Consider the following 15142-nt stretch of genomic DNA (forward strand, 5'->3'; position numbering starts at 1 on the left):
TTATTGTTGAATTGTTGTTATTATTATTATTATTATTATTATTATTATTATTATTCGGTTCTGTAGTTTCATCTTCTTATTAAGGTTACTGATTCATTAATTGAAGCGTTTCCCAATTGTGGATTATATACTGTTATGGTTTATTCCATTAATTAGTGTTTTACTTGCTAGTTTAGCTATACGTATGTACTTGATTATTGTGTTCTTTTGTAATCTTGTGTTAGTTTTTGATCTCTTGGTTTATTTGTTATCATCATTAGCTTTTTCAAGCTCCAAGTATGTTGTAATTTGTAGATGGGTTTTAGTTGGAAGAAGAAATGGATAATTCAGAAGAAGCAAAATGATATCTTGAAAGGACCACACGAATTAACACTTGATTCCTTCCTTGAACTTTATTTCCATGATTTCTATTAGTTTTTCCAATAAGATGTAATGCTTTGTAGGCAAGATAATGTGTTGTGAGCTTTGGCATCCTTGGTTTTGGTCATCTTTATTATTTCCCAAATGGTTAGAAATATCTTTGATGTTCATTGTATGTTTGAAAGGTATGATCAGCGGATCTGTTGCTCTATCTGATAACTTGCTTTGAAGTTTGGTTATTATCATTGCTCTGCTTAACAAGTATTTTAAATTCCTTTGCACTAAACTTCTTCTGAATGTTGTTTTTCCCATAACAGTTTTATATATTCTATTATTTTTTCAACTTTGAGGAGGAAGTTAAATATTTTGATCTATGACATGTATGTACAAGTGTTTATTCTCATGGCTGTCATGTAGTACAAAATTTTTCGATTGATGCTTGCCGTGGTGAATCTTTTTGTTTGTTAATAGATATTCTGTTTTTCAAGTGTGTTACTTGTTGCTTAATATTCTTCATAAAAATTGCAGCTAGCTATTCAGGAATCATGGCTAGGGTTTTGGCTCAGTCAGTTAATGTCCCTGGTCTAGTGGCCGGGCATCGGCGTGGCCAACATAAGGGATCAGGAAAATCCAGAAGATCTGTCAAAATGATGTGTGCTTTACGAACAAATGGACTAAGAATGGCAGGTTTTTCAGGACTACGTACAGTTAATCCTTTGGATACTATGTTGAGACCTGGACTGGATTTTCACTCGAAGGTGTCAATTGCAACTTCTTCACGGCGAGCAAAGCCTATCAGAGGTGTTCCTAAAGCCATGTTTGAGCGTTTCACAGAAAAAGCAATCAAGGTGATTATGCTTGCCCAGGAGGAAGCAAGACGTCTTGGTCACAATTTTGTTGGAACAGAGCAGATTCTTTTGGGTCTTATTGGTGAGGGCACTGGTATTGCCGCTAAGGTTCTGAAGTCTATGGGAATCAACCTTAAAGATGCACGTGTTGAAGTGGAGAAGATAATAGGAAGGGGTAGTGGGTTTGTAGCTGTTGAGATTCCATTTACTCCTCGTGCAAAACGTGTTTTGGAACTCTCATTAGAGGAAGCTCGCCAACTTGGTAAAAACAATTTTTTTTTTTTCACCGATCTTTATATAGTTATTTGTTTGTTTTGGTTGCAAAAAAGCATTCGTACATTAACAGTGGTTGATTCCCCGTATGCTTATCTTCCTATTTCTATGAAGTTTTCCCTTTTTAATTAATTTTTACTTGAAATAAGGTAGAAGTGATTGGTGATATGGGACACAATACAATTATCTATTTTTCTCAAGTGGTTCATATCTAAGTTTGATTTCTTATAGAGGATGATGAGCAAAGTGAAAAAGCATTTTCAATAAGCTGCCATATTGTGTAAAGTGCAATTGTGCCAAGAGTAATCTATAAGTTGGGTCCAATGTTGATGCAAATTGACACTTCTATCTTGTGATAAAATCTCGCTTCTAATTATTGCATGCCCATTGCGGCTTAACCTATTCATGGTGTGCCACAATCAAATGATTCTCTTGTCTGTAATACATGATAAATATTTTATGTTCAGTGATTCAGTTGTAATTATTTGGTCTTAGCTTGTGATGTTGAAGTCTTAAACCTTGATATTTACAGGTCACAATTATATTGGATCTGAGCACTTGCTTCTGGGTCTTCTTCGTGAGGGTGAAGGTGTAGCAGCACGTGTTCTTGAAAACTTGGGTGCTGACCCAACTAATATTCGAACACAGGCTAGTTTTATTCCCTTATTTACTTCTTTTCCCACTTACTTCTGCATGCACACTCTGCTTCCTTGGTGTTGTATAATACATATATACCTTCTTTAATCTTGTCTAATATGTTTATGCTGAATGGGCACAGGTTATTCGCATGGTTGGTGAGAGTGCTGACAGTGTTACTGCAACTGTTGGGTCAGGAAGTAGTGGCAATAAGATGCCAACATTGGAGGAGTATGGCACCAATTTAACCAAGTTAGCAGAGGAGGTAATTGAGAATTCCTAGTTAACTGGTACAGATGTGTGTGTGTGGATGATTCCGAATTCTTCATAAAAGCTCACTTATTTTCCTCTGCAATCAGGGAAAATTGGATCCAGTTGTGGGAAGGCAGCCACAAATAGAACGTGTCACTCAAATTTTGGGTCGTCGCACCAAAAATAACCCTTGTCTTATTGGAGAACCCGGTGTTGGTAAGACAGCAATTGCTGAAGGTCTTGCTCAGAGGATTGCAAATGGTGATGTACCTGAAACCATAGAGGGAAAAAAGGTTTGTTGAAATAATTTTATCATAACAGATCTTAAATATTTTGTAGTTAAAATCGTGATTTGTCATTATCGTCTTCAATACTATTAAACATCTTCAAGTTATTGGATTCATTCAAACTAATTATAAAATAATATCCTGTTTCTTCACTGATTTTTACGTCACAAAAAATATTTGTTTCCTAACATTGTTCGGCCATCGTTTACATCATGCTGTCTCATTTTTGTTCTTCTGATTGTGTGATAGTAATTTCATCTCACTTAAGTTTGGGATACATATTTTTTTAAATTTCAGGGGTGTCTGGTATGATTTTTGGGATTCTAAATAATGATTTTTTTTCTCAATTACATTTGGCATGCAAATGTCTGTTTGACACACTTTACTAATCTATTACAATAATGGCACTTGAGGAGAAAATCATGCATTTTTACATCTCTTCTTTTCTTATCTTGTCAAATTTTGGGAAATAAAGTATTGGTAGAGACAAATACTGTTTGAAGGGGTCATAGATGTATTTTTATTTGGAGTTAGTAGTTACCCTTTGATAACGTTTCATTATATTCTAATTATGTATCCTACTATGTATGTTTTAGGTTATAACCCTTGATATGGGTTTGCTTGTTGCTGGAACTAAATATCGTGGTGAGTTTGAGGAGAGGTTGAAGAAACTGATGGAGGAAATTAAACAAAGTGATGAGATAATACTTTTTATCGATGAAGTGCACACTCTAATTGGAGCTGGAGCAGCTGAAGGGGCTATTGATGCTGCTAACATACTAAAACCTGCTCTTGCAAGGGGTGAACTGCAGGTAATTTCCCTTTACATGTTAAAACTGGCTTATGGATAAACTGTGTGATGAACATTTATTTCAAAGTCAATATATTAAGGATATTTGGCTTTTGGATTTTACTGGTATCATCATTTGGGAGCCTTTTAATCAAAATGTGGAAAAAAGGGGACAAAACACCTTTCTGATAATAAAATATCCATAGCCACTTCATAGTCCAAAAAGTTAAAACATTGGAGGTCTGCTATAGGTTAGCTATCACATCTTAATTATGATACACGGTCAGAAGTTGGTGCTAGCTTGTACTCAAACAAATAATGGGCTCAACTTTCTAAATTAGCATTGGAAACTTCCATACAAAAATAGAAATATTGGCATTGAGTTGTTTCAGTGTGTTAATAATAGGATGCAGGATGATCAAATTATGCCTATTTTGATGGGTTAATTGTCTATGGCCAAGCTACACCAAAAATAATGAGCATCTGGAACTTGATTGATATTGCTAAATTCAGATGCTACTTTCCCTGGAATGTGTGCTAAAGAAGTGTTTTGTTTTCTCCAGTGTATTGGAGCCACAACACTTGATGAATACCGGAAACACATTGAAAAAGATCCAGCTTTGGAGAGACGATTCCAGCCAGTTAAGGTGCCAGAGCCAACTGTAGATGAAACCATACAAATACTGAAAGGACTTAGAGAACGCTATGAAATTCACCACAAGCTTCGCTATACTGATGAGGCTCTTGTAGCTGCTGCACAGCTGTCTTACCAATATATCAGGTTGGTTATTATTCATATGTTTTGCTCATCCTGTTTATTTGCTGTGAAATTCAATCTAGGGTAGAGAAAGCCGCCTTGTCCTTGTACTCAGGATGCTGTTCATGTTAGATTTATTGAATTTAGCATCAGCAATTGCAATTGTATAATACAATTGCTCTATGTTTTGCCATATTTCCCCTCTCAAAAATAATTGTGTATTGCAGTGATCGATTTTTGCCAGACAAAGCTATAGATCTTATTGATGAAGCTGGTTCACGTGTCCGGCTGCAACATGCACAGGTATGTTGTTTGCCTACCTTAAAACTAGCTGTTCATGTAGCAACTAGCATCCGTTTTTGACCTAATTTGGTTATATTTATGTACTTCTAGTTGCCTGAAGAAGCAAGAGAACTTGACAAGGAACTCAGGCAGATTGTTAAGGAGAAAGAAGAAGCTGTTCGCAACCAAGACTTTGAGAAGGTAATGTTTTTCTCTAAATGTAAAATGTGCAAATGTTTTCTTTCAGCTACGATGATCAAGTGGGATAATATTGTTTGTCTGAAAACAATGATTCACTGATGTATTTTGCTTAAGGGTTTACGGTTGTTTTAATACTCATTATTCAAGTGTACAGTTTCTTGACCCGTAGATTGACAAAAGATGGAAATTTTAATAGGCTGGAGAGCTACGAGATAGAGAAATGGATCTTAAGGCACAAATATCAACACTTGTAGAGAAAGGCAAGGAGATGAGCAAGGCAGAGAGTGAAGCAGGAGACTCAGGTCCCATTGTGACGGAAGTTGACATACAACATATTGTCTCCTCTTGGACTGGTATCCCTGTTGAGAAAGTCTCAACCGATGAATCCGATCGCCTCCTTAAGATGGAGGAGACATTGCACAAGCGTGTCATTGGTCAGGATGAAGCGGTAAAAGCAATTAGCCGAGCTATTCGTCGAGCCCGGGTTGGATTGAAAAACCCTAATCGTCCAATTGCCAGCTTCATCTTTTCTGGTCCAACTGGTGTTGGGAAGTCTGAATTGGCGAAAGCATTGGCTGCATATTACTTTGGCTCTGAAGAAGCCATGATTCGGCTAGACATGAGTGAATTCATGGAGAGGCACACCGTCTCTAAACTCATAGGTTCACCTCCTGGATATGTTGGTTACACCGAAGGTGGTCAACTGACTGAGGCAGTTCGGCGTCGTCCTTACACTGTTGTGCTCTTTGATGAGATTGAGAAAGCCCATCCTGATGTATTCAACATGATGCTTCAAATCCTGGAAGATGGTAGACTTACAGATAGCAAGGGAAGAACCGTGGATTTCAAGAACACGCTTCTCATAATGACGTCGAATGTTGGAAGCAGTGTAATTGAGAAAGGAGGCCGGAAAATAGGATTTGATCTGGATTACGATGAGAAGGACAGCAGCTACAACCGAATCAAGAGCTTGGTGACCGAGGAGCTAAAACAATACTTCAGGCCAGAGTTCTTGAACAGGCTGGATGAAATGATTGTCTTCAGGCAACTCACAAAACTCGAGGTGAAGGAGATTGCTGACATAATGCTAAAGGAGGTGTTTGACAGACTAAAGACCAAAGATATCGAACTTCAAGTGACGGAAAGATTTAGAGACAGAGTAGTTGAGGAAGGTTACAACCCTAGCTATGGAGCTAGGCCTCTAAGGAGAGCCATAATGAGACTTTTGGAGGACAGCATGGCTGAGAAGATGCTTGCTAGAGAGATCAAAGAAGGTGACTCTGTTATAGTTGATGTTGATGCTGATGGCAATGTGATTGTTCTCAATGGTAGCAGTGGTACTCCAGAGTCCTTGCCAGAGGAGGCTCTTCCTGTATAATGAGGTTATAACCTTTGATAATAGTAATACCTGTACTAATAATAATATATATACACATTTGATCTAAACCATAGTCATAGTTTCTGTTTTACTTGTCAATGGACGTTCAGCTTTTAATGGATCACAGATTCCCAGCCAGGTTTCGCCCATAGCCAATCAAAACTAGTAGAGAAGAAAGGGGTGACCATGGAAGAAGACAAATGGTATGTGTGAAAGGTGAGGTACGTTGATGAATTAATTACTTCAAAAGCTGGGTGTTTTTTCAAGTTTCCAATGGTTCAATCTATGTAATCTCCCTGCATTTGTTGTAAATTGTTAATTTGTTATGGTGTATTCAAATGCTTGAAAGGAAGTACATGTAATGATAGGTTCCAAGTAATTAGTACAATTGCTTTAGTCACAAGTGCCTCCATAGAAAAAATGTTGCTATATGATGGCGGATTTACTGTCACAACATTGCAAGATTACCAATTACAGAGGATTAATGCTTAGAACTTAATCCAAGATACTAAAAACAGTTTAAATTACTTAAATTGTTATAAAAACCTAGCTACTCCATGTGAAAAAGCTTCACTCTGGCAGTTCAATGCTCCAAAACTCGTTTGATGTACAATAGGAGCTAGATTAAGGTACTAAGATGTACTGCATATTTTTGTTTAACCATTAGGGAGGTTTGCTAATGCGACTGCTATGTATTAAATGACAACGCAGTGTTAATGTTACTTAATCCGATATTAGAACATTTTTGAAATAAAATAATAATCAACACTCATTCCTGATGGCATGATACCATATGACACGTTCATGTCTTCAGGAACCAATTTTTATTTTATATTTAATAAAGTAACAAAAGAATTGAACTATAACCGCATAATTAACAAGCCCCTTTTTCTACTTTACACTTTGCATAAAGAAAAACAGAGAAAATACAATGAAAAGCCAACAGAGTTGAGTAACCTTTCTTCATGTCTTGCTAGAGTAATCTATTCATCTATCATTGACTGAGACTGCCTCTGTGTTGGGCTAACACTGCCGCCGCGGCTAACCTTCAAAGCCGTCAGTGCCTTCTGTATTTCCATTGTCATGGCACTGTCTACACTCCCGGACGACAGCTTTTTATGCAACTTCTGGAGATGGAGCTTAAGTGAGCTGCTGCTTAATCCGGCATTCTTGCCGCAGATGGGGCAAACTTTCATCGTTGGTTTTCGTTGCTGCCACTCCATAGATACCTTTCCATGCAGTTTTTTATCCAGTTCCTGTAAGATCTTCGCAAAACCATCGTTCGGCTGTGCTCGGCGGTGTACTCGTTTCAGTGTGTTCCATGCTTCTAGTAGAGTGAACTTCCTATATATTGATATAAATTACACTGATTTGTTAGTGTGTCAAGTTTCAAAATGACATATTTTGAAAAGGAGTATAATATAATAATTAGCTATTAAGATTCAACAACATTTAACTATTTAACAAGATTGCATAATTTCAAATCTCTTTTACTTACTTTCTGAGCATTAAGTAAGCAAGAACCAGAGTAACACTTCTGCTTCTCCCCTCAAAACAATGAACTAAAACTCTTTGACCAATCTGCTCAACATAATCTATAAAATCACAAGCTTCTTCAAATATGCTGCTGATGTTACAATCTTCATTGTCACTCACCTGTTTTCAATGAGAAAGAACAGGACCAATATAAGAGTTAAATCACTGACATAACTTAATAAATGAAATGATTAAGCAAGGAGATTTCGATGGGTGAGACATGATAATACGACTTACAGAGAAATTTTTATACGTAAATAGATCAGGAAACTGAGAATCGGCCTGTCCAATTTCGTTAGTACACAAACACAATATATGTGTGATTCCCAAGCGTTGCAACGTGTATATAGATCTTGCAGCCAGTGCTCCACCAACATAGAGAGTGTTTGTAACGGCGGAAGGTTTCTCTGTATTCGCAGCCTCAGATATCAACACAATCCTCTCAAGTATATGCTCAAGTCTTATCTGAAAGTTCAAGGAGTAAATGCTTTATATGGAGATACATAAATGTACCAAGTTTAAGATGTTAGTTTTTGGTGTATTAAAATGAATTTACCTTCAGTTCATATGCATCAATGACAAAGTTGTCGTCACTACCTTCGAAAAAACCTGTATTGAAATTGTTGTCTTGGCATAACTTGATGACATCATTTTTAAGCATTTCATTCCACTGTTCCAGTTCTTTACTAGATTCGGCATCAACCTTGAAGATTGAAATTAGAATGAAGTATAAGACACAAGGAAAGTTAAAAAAAAAGAAGCGGATTTTACACAGCAAAATTATGTTAGAAACCAACCTTTGCAAATTTATTGAAGTCTCGAAGCTTAGCTGTTAAGCGAAGACCACTATGTGATTCTGCGCTTCCTTTCGAGTGCTTTCCATGACAACCTTCTCTTGATGCAGACCCGGAGTCACAACAATCATGATGGTTATCATGAGGAGACCTCTCTCTACCTGTTGGAGAGGGACTGCTAGCAGCAGCAATGGGTGAAGAAAATTCATCTTTTTCAGATTCCAAAGACGAAATTTTGCTTCTAATATTCATAAGGGATCGTAACATGTTATCAAGTTTCTGGTGAAGTGTCAGTAGGAATATATAGAACCCCTGCAGATCCCTAAGAGCAGCGCGAAAACTACAACGAAACTCATGAACTACTGTTATGTCACTAGCAGTTGCAGGTACATCAGTTGCCGGATTTATGTCTTCAGGTGCAGGACATCCTAATTTGCCTCCGGTTATATCATATAGCAGGTTCGAGGAAAACTCGGAACTGTTAAGTAGCAACTCAACCAACTTGGGATAATTAGTCTGATCATCTGCACGTTTTCCAGTAGGAGGCCGGCGAGGAACACCAGAATCAATAGCCACAACATTAAAGTTAGTACAAGGTGATTCTCCTGATGTTTGACCATTAAGACTCATCCTAGTAGATATTGCTGATTCCACTATATCCGAAACATCTGAGCGTTGTGATAACAATGTAGGATTACGAGAACTTGATTTGGAATCCATTGAAACTGACCTCCTTTCACTTTGAAGTGCTCGAACCACCCTTGGTCTGTAATGGTTCATTGCAGAATCTAAAGCTTCTCCTAGTGTGTCTGTATTTGCTGAGATTAACTTTTCAGCAAACAACAAATTTGCGGAGTTCCCTCGCCACCTAAGTTGCCGGCAAGGGAGCCTATCTTCATTTCTAATGACAAGGTCCAACATCAGTACCCTGCCAAGGGCTGCTGATGTTCTTTCTGCAGTTTCCCGAGATTCGAATGCATAGGGACTTTCAAGCAAAGGTGAACCATGTACATAACTGCAAAAAGATTACAAATCCTTACGAAAATACAATTATGGTGGTCGCACGCCACATTTGAAAACTGAAATGACTAAATCAAGACCAGGCATTGAAATTAGAATAATTGTTTGTAACAAAATAATATCATTAGATGGTAGTGATAACATGACAACAATAGAACATAATTCACAAACATATTATAAACCATATCATTGGAATACCGGATTTCAATCGTACCTCATAAAATAGAGACATCGGCCGAGTTCAAGTGCTTCCAAAAGTTCTGAGCAAGTCATTTCGCCACTTTCATCACCCTTAGAACTTGCTGCATCTCTAGCTTTTTCTGTAGCTTCCTTTATTTGGAGCCACTCAGAACTAGTATTGTGAATCACTCTAGCCTGCATTTTCCAGATAGAAAAGAATGAATACGCTAGAAGTCAATCTTCATATCTGAAGCTTGCAATGTGATGGTTGTGTTCCTGAAAGAATAAAGCATAGAAACAACCTGTGGAGTTCGAACTCCCAACCACCTAGCGAATTCATAACCAAGGCGTTCTGATTGTGTTGCCAATCTTGATGATGATATTTTTATAACGGCTGCTGCTTCTTTCGGAAAAGCACCATCGTCCCCAAGGCCATTGAAAAAAGCAAAGAAGACAACCCCTCCAGAATTTACAGTTACCTATTACACATACAAATCAATCATGTGCACTTCAAGCTCTTTATTTCTAATTCAGTACTACAAGATATCTAATATTTATGATTTTAGAAAAAAAAGACCTCAAGAGCTTTGTTCATTTCATCCTCGGAATTCTCATTGATGCTGCTGTGTTCAGTGTGGTGAAGCGAAGTGAGCCTGTCCCAAGAAAACATGCTTGATTCAATGTCCAACATTTCGGCTTTACCGAGCCTCTCCCACAAGTTAACCTCAGTTTGTTTTGGAGGCTGATCGCTCGTTGCATCCTCAATAGCCTCACCAGGGCTAACACATAAAAGTTATGATCAACATTAGCAACATGGACAATTTCACACCAAAAACATCACAGAGAAAAAGAAAAAAAAAAAGCTTTCATTATGCACCTTTACAACCCCACTTAAGATTAATCTTTAGCATTCAATGAAACAATATCAAAACGAAAACTTAAATTGCACCAAACCTACTTGAGTAATACGCTACTATTTAATTTGTCATGCTTGCATTTACCTCAACTTACGATTACATGGAATGTCACTATGTCAGTATCACATTTCACAAAATTAAGTGATATCAGGTGTAAAATCGACTGGTATTATCCTACATGATATTGCCTAATCAGTGAAATTTACTAATTTCCTCTTCCTAAGAGTGCCACACTATACAACCTCCCATAACAACTTCTTCGACCACCATAATTCCAAACCATGTTACGTGAACACCAAAAATCAGACACTGGTATAGAATACGTATTGAAATACAAAATACATGTTAAAAATAAGTTAAAAAACACATGTAATTATACACTCTCTTCTATCCATATTCCTCATTTTTCAATCTTTGATGGGGCAATTTTCAACTCAAACACATAACATCACTTACTCCTGTGATATATAGAAATTGATTTTCTGAGGATTGAAAGTAGAAAGTAGAAAGTAGAAAGTAGTAGTAGTAAATAAGAACCTAGAAGAAGGCATGGTAGAAAGGCGGTTAGGGAAGCCAGAAGGTCCAAACTTGGAAGTGCGTTTACGAACCAATTGAAGCCATTGCGTGAACTTGTACGCAGGCCCTGCTGCTATATCTCCCAACATATACAATACCTGCATTTTCATTCATTCCCAAAAATCAAGTTTCAATTTTTATTCAGTTTTGGACAGTTACATAGGAACCCAAAGTTAGAAACAAAGACAAAAATACACAACACAGATAATGAAGAAGAAATCAGACCCTGGAAGTAACAGTGAGAGGCAATGGTGACTCTGGAAGTTGAGAATCCTCTGCTTCAACTTCCAATTGATGATGATGATGATGATTCTCTTCTTCTTTTCCCTGCAATTCACACACCCACATGTAAATTCTAAAACTTTACAAGATCACAGTTGGAACTTGATGCTTATATGTGATATAGATTAATGGGGTTGATGCAAGTTTTCTTCTTTTTCAATTTTTCCCACTTGAATTGTAGAAATTAGTGCGAAAAGAGAAAATTGCAAAAGAAGAAGAGGGAGTCAGTATATATAAAAACCTGATTTTGTTGAGAAGGATTAGTAATGAGTAGAGGATGCTGGTTTTGTTGGTCTTTTCTCATTTTTGTAGGGAGGGAAAAGCTGCAACAAATTGTTGTGAGGGAAAGTAGTTTGCTTTTTTCAAAGGGTGGATTGGAGGAGGGAAGAACCTACTAATACTAACTATAAGGTCTCTATTACTTCAGATTCAACTCACTCAAGATCACTAATTTTGCATTAATTATTAGGATTTATAATTTTAATGCACAAATGCTTTTAATTACGACAACATGACACCAGCAAAAATAACTACTTTTATCATCTAAACATAAATATTTTTTTTTTACCAAAGATAAGACTTAAGAGACTCGAACCCACAACCTCTTAATTGAATATGGATAAATTATGCCATTTAACTCTAATGTATCAAAATTAAGTTCTAGTGGTTATTATTATTATTGAATGATGTACAGTAAGTGTCTAATAATAAATGTAATAATGAAAAAAATACTTTTAAGATAGTATTTGTTTTGAAGTATTAAAATAGAGGTTGTTAGAAAATTAGAACTCAGTAATATTTGTTGGTCCAGAGATGAGTACTAAAATTCCAATTTCTGTTCCCAAAATTTCAATATTTCAGTATTTAGATTAAAATTTTTTGAGACGTAAACTGAAATTTTAATAATATTTTATATCTAAAATACTCTTATTTTAATTAATTAATTTTAATTTTACTGTTTGTGCAAATTAAATTAGAGCTTCATTCTTATTCAGTCTCTATCTCCTACTTTACACCAAACACAATACAAAAACTTATTTTAATTTCTATCTTTTAGTCTTTGTCTCTCAATTTCAATCTCTTTCAAATGCTATCCTCCTAAGGTAGATTTTCAGCATTGGTGAGTGGTGAGAATATTTACAAATACATTTTTTGTTCAAATAAGAGAAGTCAGAGGTACAGAAAATTAGAATCCATAATATAATTCTCTTTGCACACTAGTAATTGGCTTAGTTATTGTTACTATAGTACATACAATTTTTTTTAAAGAAAGAAAATGTTAAAATTAATTGGTAAATATTAGATCAAGTGTTAAAATGAATTCTTTAAACATATTCTTAAATCTTTTATTAAATTTCTATCACTTGAAGGGGCACAATTTATTATGAGCCCCATTTTCTCTTCATATTGGAGGATAAAAAAAATGTTCTTTGCTTTTGGTGTTGTTTGTGAAGCACATCAGCACATGTGCCTTTTCTCATTTTCCCTGTCTTAAGCCTGAACCCATGTTCTGTATGCTTAGTGCTTTTTAATTCAAACATTATATATTTGTATTTAAATATAAATATAAATTAATTCATTTTAATATATATTATATATTAATAATTAATTTTTATGGTATAGTTACAAACTAATAATGAGTATTACTATTATCTCAATTTTATGGTGTAATAATAATTAATAATTGGGATAAGTACGATTTTGGTCCCTAAAGTTTTGTACTAGAATCGATCCCTCTTCTAATTTTGAATTTAAAATCGTCCTTAACGTTTTTTTTCGTATTAAAATCGTCCTTTTAATTATTTTTTTTGACAAAAATACCTTCACCACTACCAACATAATTCATTCCTTCACCACCACCACCACCAACTGCCACTCCACCACCATTATCAACATCATCATCACCATCATCATCATCATCAACACCACCCACTGCCACTCCACCACCACCAGGACGATTTTAAATCCAAAATGAGAAGAGGAACGATTTCGATTCTGGCACAAAACTTTAGGAACCAAAATCGTACTTACCCCTTAATAACTAGAAACCATTGCATTATTATGAGAAAACTTAAAAAAAAAAAGTTAGATGCAAAAGCAGAAAAATTTATATTACATGGTTGATTCACATTGTTTGTATAGAAATTCAGACAAAGAAAACACTCTCTCATATTCTGTTACAAACTTACAATTCCTTTTTTTTTTTCCAATAATTTCTCTTACATGACAACAACTCCTTATATTTGTGACAAAGCCCAAGTAACAAGAAAAGGACACAAAAATGTACGGCAAATCCAACCCCAAGAAAAACAAAAAAAAAACCTTCACATTTTCCATTTTTTTTTTCATATTTTTCTTTTGACATTATGCATAGACACAAATACATTGATTTACAAATGATAAATAAATAATATATGGGGTATGAAGTGACCATGGTTATACTTACAAAATCTAAACTAAATCGAGTGGTCAACTCATCTGTTCGCTTGAGTAAGTGTTGGGGTTCGAATTTCGTCTTGTGCATGCAGTAATTTATTGACCAATGACAAACCCTTAAATGGAGTTTAGATCCACGACGGATTACTCTTTAACCTATTGGACTAGAGGATATCATGGGCAACAAAAAAAAATTCTAAACTAAAAAGGGAATTTTTTTTTGGGGGATCAGAAAATTTGTGGTAAAGGCCTGCCTTGTAGGAATGAGTTGAAAAGCACAAATGATCTTTCAGGCTGTGAGAAAGGTGCTTCATGTGCTGCCCCTCTTACTGTGGCAAATGAAAGCATATTGTTCCCATAAACTTGAGTCCATCCACCAACCTAAAATAATAACATAATTTCATTATTAATTTTAGATTAATTAATTTTTAATGCCTATATGTAATTCGAATGAGTTTAATTTTGATGTATTGTCAGTATAAAAATTTTTAAAATTAATTATTTTTATTAATGTAAAATTGTCTTTATGTAAAATTGATAGTTAAAAATTATTAAACGACAATTTAGTCAAACATATCAAATTATCTAATAATTCTCAACTATCAATTTTACATGAAAATAACTGCACGTGAATTTTCACTCTATTAGTTATTATGTAAAAAAAATTTAATTGATAATACATAAAAATTAAATTCAATTTGAATTAAAAGAAATTGACTAAATCATCACAAGAAAGCTAAAATCATCTTTTAAAATTTAAAAAAATGAACAAATTTGTCTCTCATCATTTGAAAAATGTTGATATATAAATGATTTTTTATTTAAAAAGTTTTAACTTATATATATAGTTGTAATTGTTTTGCCAACTTTTGAACCAAAGTGCGGCTTCCAGTCAGTGGAATCACTGAATCTTGATCTCCACTGTATTGAGAAAAATAATCAACACATGGTTAATTATGTTAATTAATTAATTAGCAGTGAAAAAAAAAATGAAGCATCTGAAAAGGAGAATATTTTACCTATAAATTAGGACCCTAACTCCAGCTTTTACTAGTGATCCAACAAGAGGAAGTGTAGGTATTTCCACATTAAGCATATCATAGTCCAATATGCTGTCACCACAAAACACATTATCAACAAGGTCAACATATAGGTCATTCAAGTTATTATTAGATTACCCTTTTAACATATATAATATCATAATTTTAATTATGATTCTGTCACTTTTGATAAATTTTATTTTTTACCTATAAATAAGTCCGTCTCATTATATAAAATAATTCTTTTATTTTTTCTATTTTCACTTTGTATTTATTATCTTGTAATTCTGTCACTCA

The 15142-nt window shown here is 35.0% G+C and overlaps 3 protein-coding genes across 5 annotated transcripts in view; 1 reads left to right on the forward strand and 2 right to left on the reverse strand.

Annotated features, from left to right (window-relative positions):
- Window positions 882-6515, forward strand: LOC107612517 (chaperone protein ClpC, chloroplastic). 3 transcript variants are annotated; one of them, XM_016314211.2, is made up of 10 exons: window positions 906-1470; window positions 2014-2129; window positions 2260-2382; window positions 2477-2662; window positions 3253-3468; window positions 4010-4227; window positions 4431-4506; window positions 4597-4686; window positions 4883-6068; window positions 6175-6515. In XM_016314211.2, the coding sequence occupies exons 1-9, from the start codon at window positions 906-908 to the stop codon at window positions 6062-6064; spliced, it is 2772 nt and encodes a 923-aa protein (XP_016169697.1). In that variant the 3' UTR covers window positions 6065-6068; window positions 6175-6515. The 3 variants fall into 3 exon arrangements, with proteins under 3 accessions (XP_016169696.1, XP_016169697.1, XP_016169698.1); XM_016314212.2 differs by having other exon boundaries at window positions 6192-6464; XM_016314210.2 differs by having other exon boundaries at window positions 882-1470; window positions 4883-6474.
- Window positions 6545-11885, reverse strand: LOC107612518 (dual specificity protein phosphatase PHS1-like). The gene is made up of 11 exons (XM_016314213.2): window positions 11611-11885; window positions 11313-11414; window positions 11049-11185; window positions 10172-10373; window positions 9897-10073; window positions 9629-9789; window positions 8398-9409; window positions 8157-8303; window positions 7838-8065; window positions 7563-7720; window positions 6545-7408 (listed from the first exon to the last, which is right to left on the reverse strand). Exons 1-11 carry the CDS (start codon window positions 11671-11673, stop codon window positions 7048-7050), a joined length of 2748 nt encoding a protein of 915 aa, XP_016169699.1. The 5' UTR covers window positions 11674-11885; the 3' UTR covers window positions 6545-7047.
- Window positions 14634-15142, reverse strand: part of LOC107611780 (serine carboxypeptidase-like 45) — a gene marked incomplete at its 5' end in the record, with an annotated part of 4005 nt that continues 3496 nt past the window's right edge. Inside the window, 2 exon segments of the mRNA XM_016313674.2 lie at window positions 14634-14726; window positions 14825-14917. Coding sequence (XP_016169160.1) covers window positions 14642-14726; window positions 14825-14917 — 178 coding nt within the window.

The sequence above is a fragment of the Arachis ipaensis genome, chromosome B08 (genome assembly GCF_000816755.2).
Source record: "Arachis ipaensis cultivar K30076 chromosome B08, Araip1.1, whole genome shotgun sequence".
Taxonomy (NCBI): domain Eukaryota; kingdom Viridiplantae; phylum Streptophyta; class Magnoliopsida; order Fabales; family Fabaceae; genus Arachis; species Arachis ipaensis.